Source organism: Pteropus vampyrus, unplaced genomic scaffold (genome assembly GCF_000151845.1).
Source record: "Pteropus vampyrus isolate Shadow unplaced genomic scaffold, Pvam_2.0 Scaffold154, whole genome shotgun sequence".
NCBI classification, from domain to species: Eukaryota; Metazoa; Chordata; class Mammalia; order Chiroptera; family Pteropodidae; genus Pteropus; species Pteropus vampyrus.
This window is the reverse complement of record NW_011888935.1, coordinates 1,926,109-1,943,985: the sequence shown is the minus strand read 5'-3', so window position 1 is coordinate 1,943,985 and position 17,877 is coordinate 1,926,109. Positions and strand designations below refer to the sequence as shown.

General features: G+C 47.7%; 1 protein-coding gene across 4 annotated transcripts in view; it reads left to right on the top strand.

Moving 5' to 3' along the window:
- Positions 1-17,877, top strand: part of ENOX1 (ecto-NOX disulfide-thiol exchanger 1) — a 402,429-nt gene that overhangs the window by 356,290 nt on the left and 28,262 nt on the right. For all 4 annotated transcript variants that reach the window (XM_023536375.1, XM_023536373.1, XM_023536376.1 and 1 more), the window contains one exon: positions 2,100-2,156. In XM_023536375.1, coding sequence (XP_023392143.1) covers positions 2,100-2,156 — 57 coding nt within the window. The remainder of the gene's footprint in view (positions 1-2,099; positions 2,157-17,877) is intronic.

The following is a 17,877-nucleotide window of genomic DNA, read 5'->3' as shown; positions in this document are numbered from 1 at the left end:
AGACTCGGGATTTTGCTCTTCAACATGCCTGTCTCTTGGTGGGAATCCTGGAAAGGAAGGCTGAGCCGGGAGGCAGATGCTCACGCTGGTGGGGCGGACGCTCACCCTGGTGGGGCGGATGCTCACCCTGGTGGGGTGGATGCTCACCCCGGCGGCCCCCGCTCCAGGTGGGGCTCAGTCCCTCATTCTCCCTTTGCTAAGATGCAGCGCCTCCAGGTCCTCTCAGGCCCCACTGGCTCCCGCCTTTCATCTCCTTTGCAAAGATGATCGCTTCCAACACCTGGACCTTGGTCACAAAGCCAGGTGTCATCAGACACGATGACACCCTCTGGGAGAGAGGAGCCGCCAGGGGAGAACAGGGAGCAGGCCAGTAAGGGGCAGAGCGGCGGCCGGCCTGCCACTTCGGTTACGGAAATGGGGCACCTGCAGGACAGAGGAGTGACCAGTGTCAGTTCCAGCCAAAGAGAGCAGGGGAGCGACAATACCAGTGGACAGGGAGACATGAGAGCAAATGGGTAGCAGACGAAGACAGGGCAAAGTTAAAGAGAGCAAGGAGTAGGAAATGGAGTTTATTTAAAAGGGAGAGAGACGACAACGGGCGTGTTTGTGCCCCTAACTGCAGAGAGATGGAGCAAGCTTTGACACCACGGTGCCACACTTCCACTGAGAAACCTGAGCTGACCCACTCTCACGCACGGACGCCCGAGTCACAGGACCTCGGGCGCAATGAGCAGAGAGGGTGATGCAGAGGAAGAAGCCGAGGCACACCTGCAGTCAGAAAACCTTACGATAGGAGCACGCAGAGGGGTCAATTTCTTTAAGTCCTTTTGTGCGCACTGACAACGGAAGGCGTTCCTGTCCCCGTGGTGCCTTTTCCTTCCTACGCACCTCATGCACTGCCTGCTCCCTCATCCCTGCCAGCGACATGGCTCTGAGGGCCAGCGTGCGGAGTCATTTTGGTAAGCGGGAGTGACGTGGGGTGAGCCGTCATCGGCCTCAGTGGCCGATCATCACTCGCCCCACATTGAACGTCTTCATGTCACCGTCCCTCTGGCAAAGCCCTTCTCCTGGCATGGAGAGCATGTGGCTTCCTAGCTGAGAGTTTGAGATCGCTCTAAAAAATACAATGAAGCTTTCATTTTAATGTGTACAAATAGCCAGAAAGACCCAACGCTGAGATCGAACACGCCGATCATATACGTGCATTTATGTTCTTTCAAACTCTAGGCATTGATTTCCCACCATGAATACTTTATTTTAGGCATAAGGGAAAAAAACAAACAAACAAACAAACAAACAATACAGAAGATGCTGCTTCTGAAGCGTAATAAGCCAGGAAGTCATTCTGGCACAGCGGCAAGCTCTGCTTGCCCTTTGCCCTTGCTCTCTGCCTCTATGTCCGCTCTGAGTCAGGCTCGGATAAAATGCCAATTAAAGGTTTCTAGAAATCTCCTGGCTGCTGATTACCCCCGAGCCTTCTGAGAGAGAGAGAGAGAGAGAGAGAGAAAGTGGTGTTTTCAAATGTTCACTGTTAAAAATTTCACTCGAGAAACAGCTTCCCATCTAATGCCTCAGCGACCAAGGAGGTGTCTCCCCAGTTCTCCTTTTCAGACACCACGTCAGTCATTCCAGCATGTTCTCAGGAAGGACGTGCACTGCGGCATGTTAAAACGGCCGGAAATACATCATTCACGAATAATCGTTAGCGTAATGTCATTTAGCTGGGGCAGCTTGCAAGCACTGCAGGCTTTGAATTAATAGTGACACAGCTAGGAAATGAAATCATTTTTTATTCTTAAGAACCCGTTTTTTGGTACATTTTATGCCTATGGAATCGCTTTATTAATCTTATTATTTAAAAAATAATGACTAAGACCCATTTATTTTTGGCCAGCTATCAAGTTTCATAAAATATTAGTCTCAAACTAGTTTCAGTAAGACTCATTAGAATTATGTGCTCCGTCTTTTTTTTCTCATTGGAAGTTTTATAAAGTGCAACCTCAGATGAATCAGAGTTAACAGGATGATAGACACTGAACAGATGTGCTTGCTTATTCATTTGGGGTTTTTCATTTTGTTTTGTTTCTTAAAATTTGCAGTTAAAAGGTACCAAGGAACTGGCCGAGACCAATGGCCACAGCCATGAGGACACAAACGTGAGTACCTCAGACATGGGGTTTGCTCTTCTCGCTTGATATTGGTGAAATGCCCACGGGAAGGTGGCACTGTATTTTTTACCCAGAAGCCCTGCCTCTCGATACCTTATTAAGATTATCAGGTACGGTTTGGCAGCAAAATATGGTAGCGAGGCGCTGCCGTCGTTAGTTCAGCTCACCAAATATCAACTTAGAAGAACTTGAGCTAACCTCTACCATCAGAATTCTAATTTCAATCAATTTGTTTGAGCCCTTGATAGTTTCAAAGCTAAACGCTAATGTGGTGGGAGGCCAGACGGAATGAGACCCAAAAGGGTAACCCGCTGGATGCCGCATGTGTCTGCATTTGGTTCGCCTGTCTCCTGTTCTGGCTCCAGAGCTACAGCAGGATGCGTCCGTCTTCTTGATACAGAGTATAATGGTTCAGGGCCCCAGCTGGTACCCCGACTTCCTCTCTCGGTGTTCCTCGAATTGCCCCAAATCGTCAAGTCCTCTCTTGGCCTCGGAAGTTCTCTAGTCTCAGGTGGAATATTATACCTTGTAGATCGCCGTCTCTCTCTGTGTCTGATGGGTTCGTTTCTGCCTTTTTAAGAAGCTCTCTGGTAGCTGTATGTATTTGATTATCCTCATTCCAGAAAATGCTTACTAAGCGGTTCTTTCCACATAACACAGAATCAGACATGGCAATAAATGCCTGATTAAACTAGAGCTCGGAGAAATTATACATTTCATGTTCACTCTTGTTTTAATTATATACAGCAGAGAGCCCGACATTCGGGGTACCAGAAATTCCCTCTCATTAATTACCGTTCCTACTACCAAACAGATATTTAACGCATAATGCTTATTGAGAACCTACTGTGTACACGTGCTCTGCTGAGTACCGGCGAGGAGGCTGGTTTACAGAGAACCGTATGGCTTACTGTCTGCCTTCGGGAACTGGTAACCGAGTTGAGGGGTTATGGGACACGTGGGCGACATGGAAGACACGGTAAGTGCACAGGGAGGCGAGGCCACTGAGGTGTGATGTCATCTGTTACTTAGCCCCTCTGAGCCCCCTTCCTCTCATTTACAAAATAACAACAAAGCCGACCTCAAAAATGTATGGTGAAGCTGTAACAAGCCGAAGACGTGAAACCCATAAGGTGTTATCATTGAGGCCTCTCTGTGCTGGGTCATCAGGAATGGCTTCCTGGGTCTGGGGCATTTGGGTTTGGCCTTGAAGACTGGATAGGATTGAGAAAGTAGAAAGCTAGAGAAGAAGCTATTCATTCGGAAGTCTCCATAGGAGACATTGTGACCTAAGCGGGCTTTGTCTTTGCGCTCCAGTGTTTTATCATGCTCCTCATAAAGGATCCTGCCTAAAACGCTTCTTTAGGACCCTGCCTTCCAGACAGGCTGCTGCCAAGCCTTTCGTATGCGTGCCCCTAAGAGTCGCCCGCCCCACCCCCCCATTGTCTTCCAACAAAGCTGCGCTCTGTCCAGTAAGCCAGGCAAAGTGGCAGTGTGGCTCGATTTCCTGGTGCGTAAATGGGGCTGATATTTCCTGTTTTTCCTTACTGTGAGAAGCAAATGAGATGTGGAATATGGAAGCACTTTGGGACTGTGAGGGTCTACTTGAGCAGGGCGTTGTTACCGTTACAAACTGTTCCGCTGATTGAATTAAATTAGATGCTACATGTGAAGATAGGCCCGACACAACACCTAGCCCCTCGGCTCTGTTTTGAGGAATGTCAAAAGGCATTTATTATTAAATGGGAAAAGTGAAAGACCATCTTCGAGATCTTTCGTCCTTTCTAGGGGAAAACTTTTCGATTTTAAAAATACCTCTTTAGAATCCGGAAGGTGGGCTTCATGATCAGCCTAAAGAAATGACCGTTGAGAGGCAGGGTTTGCAATATGTAGAGGGAAGTGCAGCACCTCGACCAAGGGTGGGTGACGTTTGTGTGGAAGGTAGAGCCCAGTGGCACTTGCCAGTCACCGCCAGTGGCCTCCTCTCTCGCTGGACAGAGAGCTAGATTTTACAGTCAATGCCTGTTTTTTCAGGTGCTTTCCAGGAGAGAATTATTCACTTGCTGTCCTCTCTCTTGTGTGTGATCTTATCTTCTTGGGGCAGTTTCCCTGGCACCCCCCACTAGAGTTCCATGAAAGAAAAGAAACAAAAATCATTTATTTTGGCCATACGTTGGAAGTGCTAGCAAAATATTTTGTGAAGATATTTTTAAATGTCTGACATGAAGTCTGGGTGTCATCTGAAGTTTCTGCCAGCCCCGTGGGCGTCGAAGGAGATGAGGCTTTCAAACCAGACAGAGAAGGTTTGAATTTATTTTCATCCCTGAATAGCCATGTGACCAAAGGTCACGTCGTTTGACCTTTCTCGAACATCATCTTCCTCATCCTTAAATGCGCTAAGCCCAAAGTATGTTCTCAACAAGTATCAGTTCCCTCTTTCTCTCTTCCTGCATCAATATCAGTAAAATTTAATAGAGTAGATATTATTTTGACAGGATGAATTTTAATGCAGATCACAAGGATTAAAGGCTCTGGCCCAGAGGTTGTTATTGACTGAGACATACAGCTTTTGTGTGTGTGTGTGTGTGTGTGTGTGTGTGTGTGTGTGTGTGTGTGTGTGTAGTTATTCGCATGTAGGGACAAGGATTTACCTTATTATCATTTACTACTAATAATTATACTGTAGACTGGGGCCAACATAGCTGGGTATTCGTGTGAAAGTTGACAATTGCTTTTTAAAAACTATTCCAAAAACAAAAAGCATAAGTGAAAAGCTAGAAAATTCAGAAAAGAATCTAGAAGTAAAGAAAAATAACTTAGTATCTCATTACTCGGAGATAAGCACTATTGATGTTTTAATTTAGTTTGTTCCCGCCATGCGCATGTATATGATCAGAGGGGGGAATAATATACATAAATGGATACGTAAATATTGTCATATTGCCTTCGGTTTTGTACCTTGATTTTTCTTCATATCGTATTTTTCTTGTCACTAGATGTTCCTCGAAGACATGATTCTTAATGGCTGTATAGTATAGATATGACATAATTGAACTACCCATCTAATCTGTGTGTTAGGCTTTTAACTTCCCGTTTTTCAGCTATTATAAATAAGGCTGTAGTGAACACGCCCATGAACCTTGGTGCGCATCTCTCATGTTTGTTTCTGCGTGATTCTGTGTGCTGATGGCCGAGTCGTGAAGTCTGGGCAGGGAGCTTCGGACTTACAGAAACACTCGGCACCCAGAATGTGATTGTGGCAGGTGCAAGCCCACGGTGTCCGTTAGCTGTCCCGGAGGGAGACACGGAAAGACATGTCACGGTTTCCAGTTTACTCATGGCTCTTCCTCCCCAGTCTCCAGAGTCATCAGGCTCATGGGATACTAGCCACATCTAGATTGGGCCGGTCACTATTATTTTTCTATCGTTTTTACATTTTATTGAGAAATAACAATATCTGGCCAACACTTTGTTTGGTATTCTTGAGGCCCCAAACAGAGGCACCCTTGTGAAACCCACCTTTGTCCCCATGTCACAAGATCTTCCAAGAGCTCATACTCATGAGAAAAGTTTTCCGAAGGCTCATTTCGAACCATTAGAGCCAGAAACGGAGATCAAGTGCGAAGGCCTTGCTCTGCAAGAGGTCTGTCCTTACTGATTTTATTTTATTTTACTTTATTTTATTTTACTTTGAGCATTTTCAAAAACTAAATTTATTGGGGTGGCATTGGTTAATAAAATTATATAGGTTTCAAGTGTACAATTCAATAATACATCATAAGTATATTGCATTGTGTGTTCCCCACCCAGAGTCAAATTTCCTTCCATCGCCATATATTTGACCCCCTTTGCCTTTCCCTGCCCCTTACTGATTTCTGTATTTGGAACTGGATATATTAATGACAGGGGAGCAGCCCAAACTTTAAAATCGAAACTTTAAACCCAAGTGTAAAACTAGCCTTTGTCACAGTTCCTTTAGAGATTTCAGTTATTCCAGATCCAATTTTCTTTCTGAAAAAGCAAAGCTGTCGTTTATTTTCGATCTCCACCTCTGAGCAGTCTCCCAGTTTCTCGGAGTGCTGAACAAGTAGCCTGGTCCCGGGTCATCATGCATAACAGACAGCAAAATCTTCAACTACAGAAAGACCATCTGCATTCACGTAGCACCTTTTCGGCGACCTTCCTCCCAGAGGTGTCCTCACCTGTGGTCCTCACTACACCACATGTTTGGGGAGAAGGTGAAGGAGAAAGGAGAGGACATGAGAAAAGTAGGAAGGAGGAGGCACATCAAGGCGGCAGCGTGAGCCTCCGACGTAGAGCACGGTGTGGTCTGAAAGAGCACCTTGACTTTCTCTGCCCCCTTCCCGGTTTCTGCGGTAGGGAGGCTGCTGCCGCCCCTCTGCGTACAGAGCACAGTTCAGGCTGGCGCTCGGGGGTCAGAGGAATCATTCGCAATCTGTAAGGAGGTTTAGACGCTGATGCTGAGGGTCGCCACTGTCAAGCGAAGCCCCCTTTCCGCCCCACGATGAAACACACAAGAGAAAAGGCTTCAGTTTCTCGCATTGTCTCCGTAAGAAGGGAAATCCTCAGAGTCGTGTTTGAATCTGTCAGTAGAGCCGTTAGGGGTGAGCGGAACAAACGCTCCGTGAAGCTGTTCTTCTGGTTGAGTCCAGCGTGGCAGAAAGCAACTGGTGGCCGTGTATTTTAATGATGTGGATGCCGGGCCCCTGCGGGTACCGAGTGCTTTGCCCAGGTTTGGATGTGGCTCTTCATCCTGTGGGCAGGTAAGGATGAGGGGCGAGTGTACACACCGATGCATTAGAGGAGACGAGGAAGAAAAATGGGAACTGGGACCATGTCTCATTTCCATGTCTCAAAGGACAAAGACCAGGCAGGCTCGATACTTTCCTTCCATTACAACTTGCCTCTTGCTGTTGGGGCCCCTGGTCTTGAACCGGAAGAGGAGCGGGCAAGACAGTAAAGACCACTGTAAGGGTCTGCGCCTCCCACGCCCCATCCCACAGGCTCTGTCGGGGGGGACAGGAGCCCCCGACCCAGCGAGCATGAGCCTCGCAGAAGCAGGACTGTGAGACGCCATCACTGCCACAGTTCTCGTGGCCCTGAGTACCTTTCTCACCGTCTCCCGCTGCCCTTGGCCTGTACGAAGCCCTGTTCATGCCCCAGCACAGCCTGGCGCCCCGTGTTTACTCAGCCAGCAAGAACTCATCGAAGGAGAGAGCAGAGTGTAGGGTTTCAGGACGGATCTGGGTGCCACGTGGCCCGGCTTCGATCCCGGCTCTGCCACTCACTGCCCAGGCGACCTTGAACCCCCGGACCACCCTTTTTTTGGTCACTTCCAAAAGGAAGTTGGAAACTGCGCATACCTCATAGGGTTAATGTGAGCATCGCTTACAGAGCGGATGTGACCGGTAGGTGTCATTGCTGCTCCAGACTTCCACAGCCAGGCTGGTGAGGTGCTTGGGGGGCCCATCGGTGGGTGGCGTGTGCGTGGTGCCCGCCCAGGCTGAGCCGACTCACCGCCCTTTACCAAAACGAGGCCGCTTTCCACTCCGCAGAGCTCACTCTCCGGCCGGCAGGTCAGTGTCACAGTGGGACTCGCTGGCTTGGGACAACTTATTCGCATATATCCAAAAGCTCTCTGGAGCGTGTACCTCCTCGGGCCCTTTGCTGGAAGGATTGGCTCCAGGACGGGAGAGTGTGGTGGGCGTGGGGTGCCATGTGTCGGTGCGCGGGGTGTCAGACCCCTGGCAAGCTCAGCCAGAAAGTCCGCAGTCACTTTGTCTTCCCCCAGGGAGGTGGACTCCTCTGTGGATGCCCGAGGCGCCCCTTGCTCTGTAGATGCTGCAGTCGATAAGGCGGACTTGCCGTGTGGACTGATAGTTCCTTCACCCTGCAACGTGCGACCCTGGCCGCATGTTACATGCTCACACCTCGGACGTGGCCTTTTCCTCAAGTGACAGCTCCTGTAAGCGATTGCTTGTCGCCCGCCACTGCGTCCTTGCTCACCTCCACCCCGACTCCACTCTCTGTACCCTCCTGCCCCACGAGCTGCCTCCTTCCAGCGGCTTACTGTGTTTCCTACTGGGAAATCCATAATTCTATTTGGGAAAAAAAAAAAAAAAACCCACTCACCTCTCAACCCAGCACCCTCGCAAAGGACCGATGCTGGAGGAGGCCCTGTTAGCACACCCACTTTCCAGCGCGTGCACAGCTCCAAAGAGAGATTAGAGAGGGGACCGCTGTCAAAACAAGGCAGAAGCCAGCGTCACGGTCAGTGCCTCCGCTTCCAGTAAACACTGAAGACAAGTCGCCTCGCCAAGCGCCCCCCTGCCAACCGACAGTGCGTTTCCGCAGCTGGCGCTCGGGGCTACAGTTTGTCCTTTGTGTCGGGATGGGAGTCGGTAGGACCTGCCTGGCCATTAGTGGGTTTGGAGCATGTAACAGGATTAGCGCATGTTCCATAAAGCTGACAGGCTGTGTAGCGGAGTGGGAACACCTCCTGCCCCCAGGCCAGGCGGAAGAAAAACGGGCAACGAATACGTGAGTTCCAGCTCTCTGCAAAACGGCCCGGCGTGGGCATGGAGACCCGCATAGCGAAAACCAAGTTCTGAAGCCAAACGTTTCCCATTTGGGAGATTGTACGTCCCCAAAAAGGTTCATCATAATCCTACCTGATGTCGAAGCAAAAGCAGTTATTGAGAATGGAAGACCGGTTGAGAATATCATGCTAAGCGAAATAAGTTAGATGGAAAAAAGTTGAGAACTGTATGATTTCACTCATGTGGGAAATCAAACTGAAAACAGTAAATGAACGAGACAGACAAACAAAAACTCAGAGGCACAGACGACAGTTTAGTGGGTGCTGGAGGGAAAGCGGGTCAAATATAGGATGACAGAAGGAGATTTGACTTTGGGTGGTGAACACAATGCGATAGACAGATGTCGTATTACAGAATCATATGCTTGATATCTATACAATTTTATGAACCAGTGTCACCCCAATAAATGTTAAAAAAAGAAAATTAAAAAAGAAAAAAAATTCTGAGAATAGAATGGAAGATCAGTAACTTTTATGTGTCTAACAGATATATAAATGCTCTTATCTTAAAAGTGAAAATTTTTGTTAAAAATTTGGAAAATGCACAAATATATAAAGAAAAAATAACCATGTGCAATCTCACCGCTCAAAAATTAGTTCCCATTTCTTCGTATTTCCTTGATCATTGTCTGTGCGCACGTATGTACGTTTTTACCAAACATAGAGCAGGTCAGTCACATTGGACAGTTTCACGGCCTCCATTTTTTTCTTAACACACAAGCATTTCCCCGTGTTAGTAAATGTTTTTCTTAATATGACTTTTAGCGGGTGCCTAATACTTCATGCCACAGATCTGCTCCAGTTTATCTAATCGGCCCCTGCTATGGGTCTTTAAAATATTATTTGTTTTTACTGTCACAGATAGTATGCAGTGAATATTCTTTAACAATGTATGAGCTAATTCATCTACCATTTAATTCATCTACCACTTTTTAAATGGAGAAGCTTTTCCACTTGATTTAGAGATGGAGGAAGACCCCACTGACTCTTTTAAAAGCTCAGCCACTACATAGTACGTGATGAAATGAACAGCCGATAATAGTCCAGTGTCAGCACAGAGAGAAGATTCTGAGTTCCTCGGCAGAAGAGGAAAATAACCCCCAAGATATTTGCATTCCAAAGAAAAAGCCAAGTTGTATGTACTTTATAAATAATTTAGAACGAAAATCTGAGACGTGTCACTTGGGGTTTTGCGCTGTGCATTGTAGGGCTGTCTTCTTGCTGGTCCAGGTATGGTCGAGCCTATTTTCCAAGTGGATCCCAGACCAAGGCTCACGACCTAGGACGCGCCGCCCGGACGAGGCTTACCCACCCTCCGGAGAGAACGCATGAGACTGAGCAGAGCGATCGGTGAAAAGAACGAAATGAGTTCTATCCCCAAACTGAAAATTAAGCTTTTATTTCTAATATGGCTAAGAAGATACTTGTAAGTTCCAAACCGTCAACGAGCGATGTGTAGATGAACACGAAGCCCCCAGTTAAGTGCGAGGAGGGTCATTCTAAAGTCCGATAAACCTAAAGGGCTCAGTCACTGTACCGCCGTCTCCCGTGAGGTACAGCAGAGCGCTGCCGGGTACCCCGATCCAGAACGAACAGGAGAAAAGTTGGGGAGCATTTGTGAGAAAAGCCAGGAGCCCAAAAGGTGTGAAGAAGCGGAATTTTCTCTAGTGCTTCTGGAAGACAGTAGAGGAGAGCAGGGCCCCCCCTTTACGCAACTTCAGATTCTCCTAACGTGTCTCCAGGATTAAACATCCAAAAACAGCAAGGGACAGAGATTCACCAGTAGGTGAGCTTCCTGCCGTCTCGGCTCTGCAAGTGACTCGGGGGCCGCAGAGCGTCCTGGACGTTCGATGTCATTTAAAATAGTAGACACTCCCCGCTGCTTTCCACACGGCAGGATTCTGCTGCCCACACATGCGCCCAGGAGCGGGGGAGGCGTGAAGGCACCAGCCGTGGCCAACTCACCGTCTTGTGACCCCGGCCTTCCTCGAGGATTCTGTGCCCGGCGCCCCCTCCTCTCCCGGGAGAGTTCTGAAGCGCTGCAGAGGGCGCCACTCCCTGTGTGCACCTCGGCGCTCACCCTCAGACCTCATCCAGCATTGGCCACGTAGCTCACTGGGCGGTGGCGTTTCTTAGAGGAAATGTGTAGGAAGATGCCCGAGAGGAGCAGGTGGAAAGGTGAGGAGCAGGAAACAAGGGTGGGGACAGGAAGGACTGTCACAGAGTCATAAGTGTCATCACCTGCTGCTGCCCACCTCCTACCTAGGTCGACCCTGGCAGACAAGCTCTCACCACCCCACATGCCCAGCCGACACCAGTAGAGGAATCTGCCTTTATCGAAGGTGTGTTTTTGGGTTGCGTGAATGAATATACACGCTTAGTGAAAACTTTAGCCAAAAATAAAGTTCTCGAATTTGAAGCAAAAAACTCAGTTGTTAATCTGCAGATAAAATATTAGAGGGCTTGCTGGGGGAAAGCTTGGGCTTGAGAATATGTTCAAAGGACCCACAGCAAAGCGAAGCATGCTCTGACCACTCAGCCTCCGAAGACTTCCCAGCTCTGCTGGAGACACACGGCTTCCCTCCTTCCCCTCTCTAGGGTCTGACAGGTGGGCGCCATCCCCAGCTGGGAGGCTACTGCCCACCGCCACCTGCAGCTTCACCTCTCTGCTTCCTGGCCTGCCAAGCGTGCCCAGGGGGACGCCCAGCCAAGCTACTCACCCAGGCACCAGACATCTGTTTGTCTGTAGCCACCTGTAACTGGGCATTGCAATCAAACCTCCAAGAAGGTTGCAAACCTCATACTTGTGGCTTTAAATCTAACGTAGGATATCGCCAAATTTCAGAACTTCAGCCAACCATACCTCAGTGTAAATCCCATCCATACGCTCCTAATTCAGAAAGAGCAAAAGTTGAAGGAAAGCTTTTGCCCCAAAGGAAGAGGCCTTCACGTGTCATGTCTTTTATAGAAAGACCGCAGGGTCTGCCTGGGTCTTCAGCTCTGGGTGTGCAGGTGCAGGCCAGGGAGGTCCTCACCCGTCAGCCACCCCCTGTCTCTTGGCAGCAGCCTGTAAACGTGTGAAGGGTCACCTGGGAACTTGCGAGCAGTCTCTCGCCATTCTCCGAAAACCCCGCACGTCACCCTGAAAAGACCCACCAGCCCTGGAATGCTTTTCATAAGATTTTTTTTTTTTTTCATATTTCTGTTCATTTGATTTTTTTTTTTTTTCCAAGAAAATTCTGTAGACCTCAAGCTTCCCAACACGGGCCTTGTGGAGGAGCTCGTGGCTGTGATGTTCGGCATCGCCATTGTTTTCATTGTCAGCCTCCCCAGGAGATTACAGGGTGCCTAGCCACTTGTGTTTACGAGACTTTCAGAATCTAATTTGCACAGGCGGTTCCTTTCCATGCAACTTTGAGAACGATGGCTCGAAACTGTGAGCAAGGGCTACAGGTACGACCTGTGCGAAGCCCCCAGAGCAGGCAGGTGCAATTCCCTGCCCCCTCGCCACGCAGAACACACACACCGTGCCCACGAACACGAGCATCACATGCGTCTCACAGCTGTAAGCTTCTTTGCCGTTCCTGGCCGCTTTATGGGACAATATTCAAATTGGTCCCCTTGGTAGGTTCAGAATCACGATCGGCCTGGTATTGGGAATAACTGTTGGCCTGGTTATGTGGAATAAATGGCCTCAGTCAATAGGTCAAATTCAGCTAACTGCACCATTCATTAAAAATTCCAAATAATTAGATTTTTTTATTGATAATTCCACTTGCGTCCATCTATCATGTCATCCTTTTTGACTGCATTGCAAATTTTACCTGTTTTTAAGCCCTGCTCGATTCCCATTTCTCGGGCCCTATCCTAAGATCGGCCCAAATTGATGCCCATCTCTTCCGTATTCTCGCAGTATTTATCATTATTGCAGACCTTCTGAGCAACCCGGTCACGATAGGCCTGTCTCCTCTACTCAAATTAAGTGCCTGAAGGGAGGTGATGTGTATGTATGCCTTACAGAACCTAACACAGAGATGAGCCTGTGTAGATGGGTACATTTGTAATACATTTAAAATGCGTATCGATTGATGATCGAATGGACATAGAATTTCCGGCAGCTTCAGACAGCTCTGTGAATCTGATGGGCATGGTTAGGTGTGGGATGCAAACACAGCCTTCTGTAAATTATCCGCCTGTGAGCTTGAAGATAAACACACATCATTCCAGCCCCCTTTAAGATGTGTGCATAAATCCCGTAGATGATGAAAGTTAGAATCGAGGCAGTAGGGATCACCTCATCCTACATTCCTATTTTGCAGATTTTAATTTGATATGTGTTTTCTTGCCTAATTGTGGTATGCCAGTGAGTCTTACATTTTCAAAGATAGTAACTTCTCAAACTTTAATAAGCAGGAGAATCAAACGGAGAGCTTTGTAAAACAGATTGCTGGGCTCCGCTTTAGTTTCAGACTGGGCAGATCTGGGCTGGGCCTGAGGAGCTGCATTTATAATAAGCTTGCAGTCAACACCTGTGCTGTCAGCCTGTGGACCTCACTTTGAGTAACTGCCACCCACTATCCGTCTTAGTCCTTGTTAGGTGCTGCTCTAGGCTTTTACAGCACCCGAGGCCAAGCCTCGTCTTAGCTTAGATCGCACTGTGCTTTAATATATTTTACATCTTTATCCGTCATCTAGATTCTTAGCTTCTTTGAGAGCAACCACCTTTATTCAGTTTTGAATCTTGTTGTCTGGCATAGAGCCTGCCATATAATAGATGCTCAAAAAATATTTGACGAATGTAGAGTGGCAGAGGCTCAGTAAATTCCAGTCAAAGTATACTTAGTCTGAATGCTGAACTTCATTGCTTGCTATTCAGCCTAAAGAGGAAAAATATACAATTAGTAGTCGCCAGGCTCTGGTTCGTAAGAAATCACATCTATTTGAAGAATACATAAAAGATAAGTGCCTCATTTTTTCCATCTGTAAAGTGGGGACAGAAGTACCAGAACCTGGCATCTACCAAGACCACAGTAAGAGCTAATTATTAGTATTATCGTCATTACCATTATTCGTACTATTTTCTATTCGGAGGACTTCAGTTTTTGCATCCATCAGGCACCAGGCACCAGCGATCAAGAAGACTTAGTTCTTGGAATAGTTCTCACATCTGGCACATGCAAGAAGGCAGTGAGGAGAGAGAATTGAATTTTTCTGTGTCGGGAAGGGGGAGAATATTTAATGTTTACTAAGATCTCACAGTATGGCCGGCGAACCTTGTGAAATGCGATTTTACTTTAATGATAATTAAATGCCTCTCTTTCTCATTTATGAGAGCGCATCCCATCTATTCTCATGACCTAATTTACCACGATGCAGGTCGAAAAGACCCTACGTTTTAATATTATCATTAGTAATGTAAACTCAGCAGGTGAAAATTATGATTGTGGGTACTTTGCAGCAGAGAAAAATAAGAAACGTCCTACTGAGAAATGGACTAGGAAAATAACATGTCAAGAGCACCATAATACCATTAATCTTTACAGGCAACAGAGTCGGTATCAAACGAGATAAATCAAACTGACTAATTCTGGATGCACATAAATACATTTAAAAGTATTTCGCTTTCGTCTCTTCTGTTTGCTGCTCCATTTTTATTGCCGAGCAGATTTTTCATGTCAGTGCTTTTTCAGGCTGTGAGGAAACGGGCTTGTGTAGATATGGCGGTGCGGGTCACATTTCCTGCGTGGTGACGGGCAGCGCACAGCCGTTTTTGAGATCAAATGTATTTTTTTTTTATTTAGTAACATCTACAGCGGCACATAGTAAAACTAAAAATAAAATACTACAACCCGCGCTTCGAATCATGAATGGAGTTCCTGGAATACAAAGGGAATTTTTCTCATTTTTAGGTCGTTTTTATTTAATATTGGCTCTCACAAAACTATGCTGAAAGAAAGTCATTGAACTGTCAGCTTGAGACCACGGTTAAAGTGTGGGGTGGACTGTGATAACCGTAATTAAGTTATGATCCGGGCAGCAGTGACACTCTTAATATTTAATGGGAAACAGCACAAAATTGAAATTACTTTTTCCCATCAAAGTCTGTGTTCTCTGATTCAAAGTGTATGTGGGCATCATCCTATTTTTTAAATAAGAACTAAATAGTATATACATATATGTGTGGATACAAACACACACACATATATATCGTGTGATATCCATGTGTATGGGAGGAGGGTTATACATGAAATGTAAAAGAGAAATATTGGAATGTTAATATTACCTATATCTAGGTAGAATTTCAGTTAATTTTTATTTTTTTTATATTTTGCAAATTTTCCGCATCGAATGTCTATATATAATCTATGTAATGAGAAAAAGAAAGGTTATTAAGAATTAAACTAGAGAATTGTTTTAAATTGTGGAAAAGCAAGAAAAAGAAAAAGTTCATAAGTTTCTATTATCGTGTCCAAAATAGTTAATATATAAATCAAAAACACATTGAAAGCATTAATAATAGATACGAATTCAAAATTGACTTTTTGTCTTTTTCGATCTAAGAGAGTAAAGACATCGTTTTACTTTAAAATGACACCAAAACAACTGCGTTTAGGGGCAAAAGGGTGTAAAATTCCTGGAGCGATTGCATTGTTTTATTCACTATCCACTGTATGTATTTGTCATAGACTTTTAATAAATCACTGTCGTCCAAAGGAACTGAGTAACTCCTACAATGCCAGTCAGTTTCACCTATGAAGTTTCTCTTCTCTGTGTAAGATTCATTCGATATAATTCAACAAATATTACTGAAGATCTACTGTTTGTTCTTTCAAAAACTGCTGGCTGCAGATTTACTGTGTGCAGGAGACCATGGCAAGTGCCGAGGACGTTGTTCCTGTGTAGAGAGAATTACAGCCAGCGCCACCACATAAAGCCCAGGCAGGGACACTTTTAAGAGTGACAGGGACACGCGTGCCCTGGGACCATGCGGGGTGGGAATGCGCACTGGGACCGTGGAAGCCGGGCTGCAAAGTCACTCCCAGCCCAAACTGACTCGTGCCCCGTGTTTCCAGCTGCCTTTCCAAGACCTCACATCCAGGATTTCTAAAACCCTGGAGCCAGTATTTCTTCCCATTCTCTGCGATCTGTGGTCCCGTCTCGTAATTCTGCTGGTCATCCGGACGTTAGTGGTTTAAATTTTTTTTAACTCTCTCCGCTCTGCTCCGCTCCGCACACACACAGTCGGTTCGTTCCTTCCGAATGCCCCTGCGACCCGCTTGTCTCTCTTTTCCCTGCACGTCAGTGGTTCTGCCTGTTACCACATCTGGGGTGTGGCCGGACCTCCACACGGGGCCCCCCTCCCGAGCTTCTCCCCCGCTCAGCCAGTCCTGCACGGGGCCCTCACTTGGTCCTTGGGGGGCTGCTTTGACCTCAGCTTTCTGCCCCGACATCTGCCACACCTTCTTCACCGCCCCAGCGCTCTGCCTTCGAAACCCTTCCCTGTTGCACAGACCACAGTCACAACACGTCAAGCTTCTGCACAGGAAGTCTGTCACCACCTCCCAGCAGCAGACAGCCAGGCCCTGTCCCTATGACCACGGCCCCTGGGCCAGGCCCCTGCCGGCTTCCTGTCCTGCTCCCCTGCGCAGCATTCATATCTGCGTGGGGCCCCGATGGCTCCTGAACGGCGGAGGCCGCAGGCAGCCCTCAGGAGATTCGGTCCCAGGGCTCTACAAGCTCGTTTCAGCCAGCGAGGATTATAATAGGTGTCGGGAAGGCCATCAGGAGAGGCAGCCAAGCACACTAGTTAAGCTCTGGAGCCCCGGAGCAAGGCAGCGTTGGGCCGAGCCCCGAGTCTGCTTCTTCCCGGTCATGTGACCTTCGGTAAGTCATTAGCCTCTCTAAGCCTCAGTCTCCTCACCTGTGAAATGGAGACGCCGGAGTGCCGATCTCACGGGCTGGGAGAAGGGTTAAATGAGTTCCCGTCTGTAAAGTTCTCGTGGCACTACCGGACAGCGCAAGCACTACATAAGTGTTTATCAAATACATGTAGCCAAGGGTGACCTAAAAGGAAGGCCACCAGGAGAAAAGCTGTATCTGGAGGTCTCCAGCACCGAGACCACACCCGTCTCTCTTGAAAGGGTCCCAGGTCTGTATACTGCACCTGTTCTGTGTCCAGTCACTTCTGCGAGTGATAAAAATGAGCAGCGATGATAATAACGATGCCATGGTGTATTCCTGGACGTTCGTAATGTCCGGGAGTACCATCTCACAGATGGTTGTGACAGGTGTAGGTCAGCATCATGTCTTACATCAGGGGAAGTTAACGAGCTGCCCTGCCCGAAGTCACCCCGCACACACAGTGGTGACAGAATCGGAGCTCGGCCAAGTCACCTCACCTCCAAAGTGGCGACCGCCCTAAAGAAGTGGCAGCAGGAACACGCGGCAGGCGAAAGTCAGTTCTCAACGTGTTAAGTGATCAACTGCCATGTAAGTGACAGAGGCGCCGCGTTGAAATAAGGAAAACTTGCAGGTAGCTTGGAATAAATGCCTCTGAGATACGGGACTTGGACCGTGTGTAGAAATGTCAGCGGGAAGCGGTGTAGAAAAGGGAGGGGCGGGCCTGCCCGCGGCCACCTGTCCTTAACGGAAGAGCCAGGCAAACGTCTGCCTCTCCGGCAGCCCCGTGGCCACCTCTCGTTTCGAATTCGAAATGGGCAGTGGTAAGTTCAAGCGCACAGGCCCAGTGGTCAGGCGGTGAGAAGGAACAGAAGTTAAAAAGTTAAGTGTGATCATCGTCAAACCCGTGAGAATGAAAGAACTTCGGGAGGAGGGAGCAGAGGACGGTGGGGACTGGACTTGGGTCCAGCACCGAAGTCACAGTTTGAGACGAGGAAAGTCAGCGCTCCTCCGCGTGTGCTGGGCCAGCAGAGGGGCCGATAAAGCCAGGGCCTTTTATGTAACGGAGTTGGGGGCGGGGATGGTTTAAGAGGCACCAATGTCAGTGATGTCAACTGTCACATGACAAGAGGGCTGGGAAAACGCAGGCACCGAGCATCTTTCAGACGACCGTTTCATGGGGTGATCGAT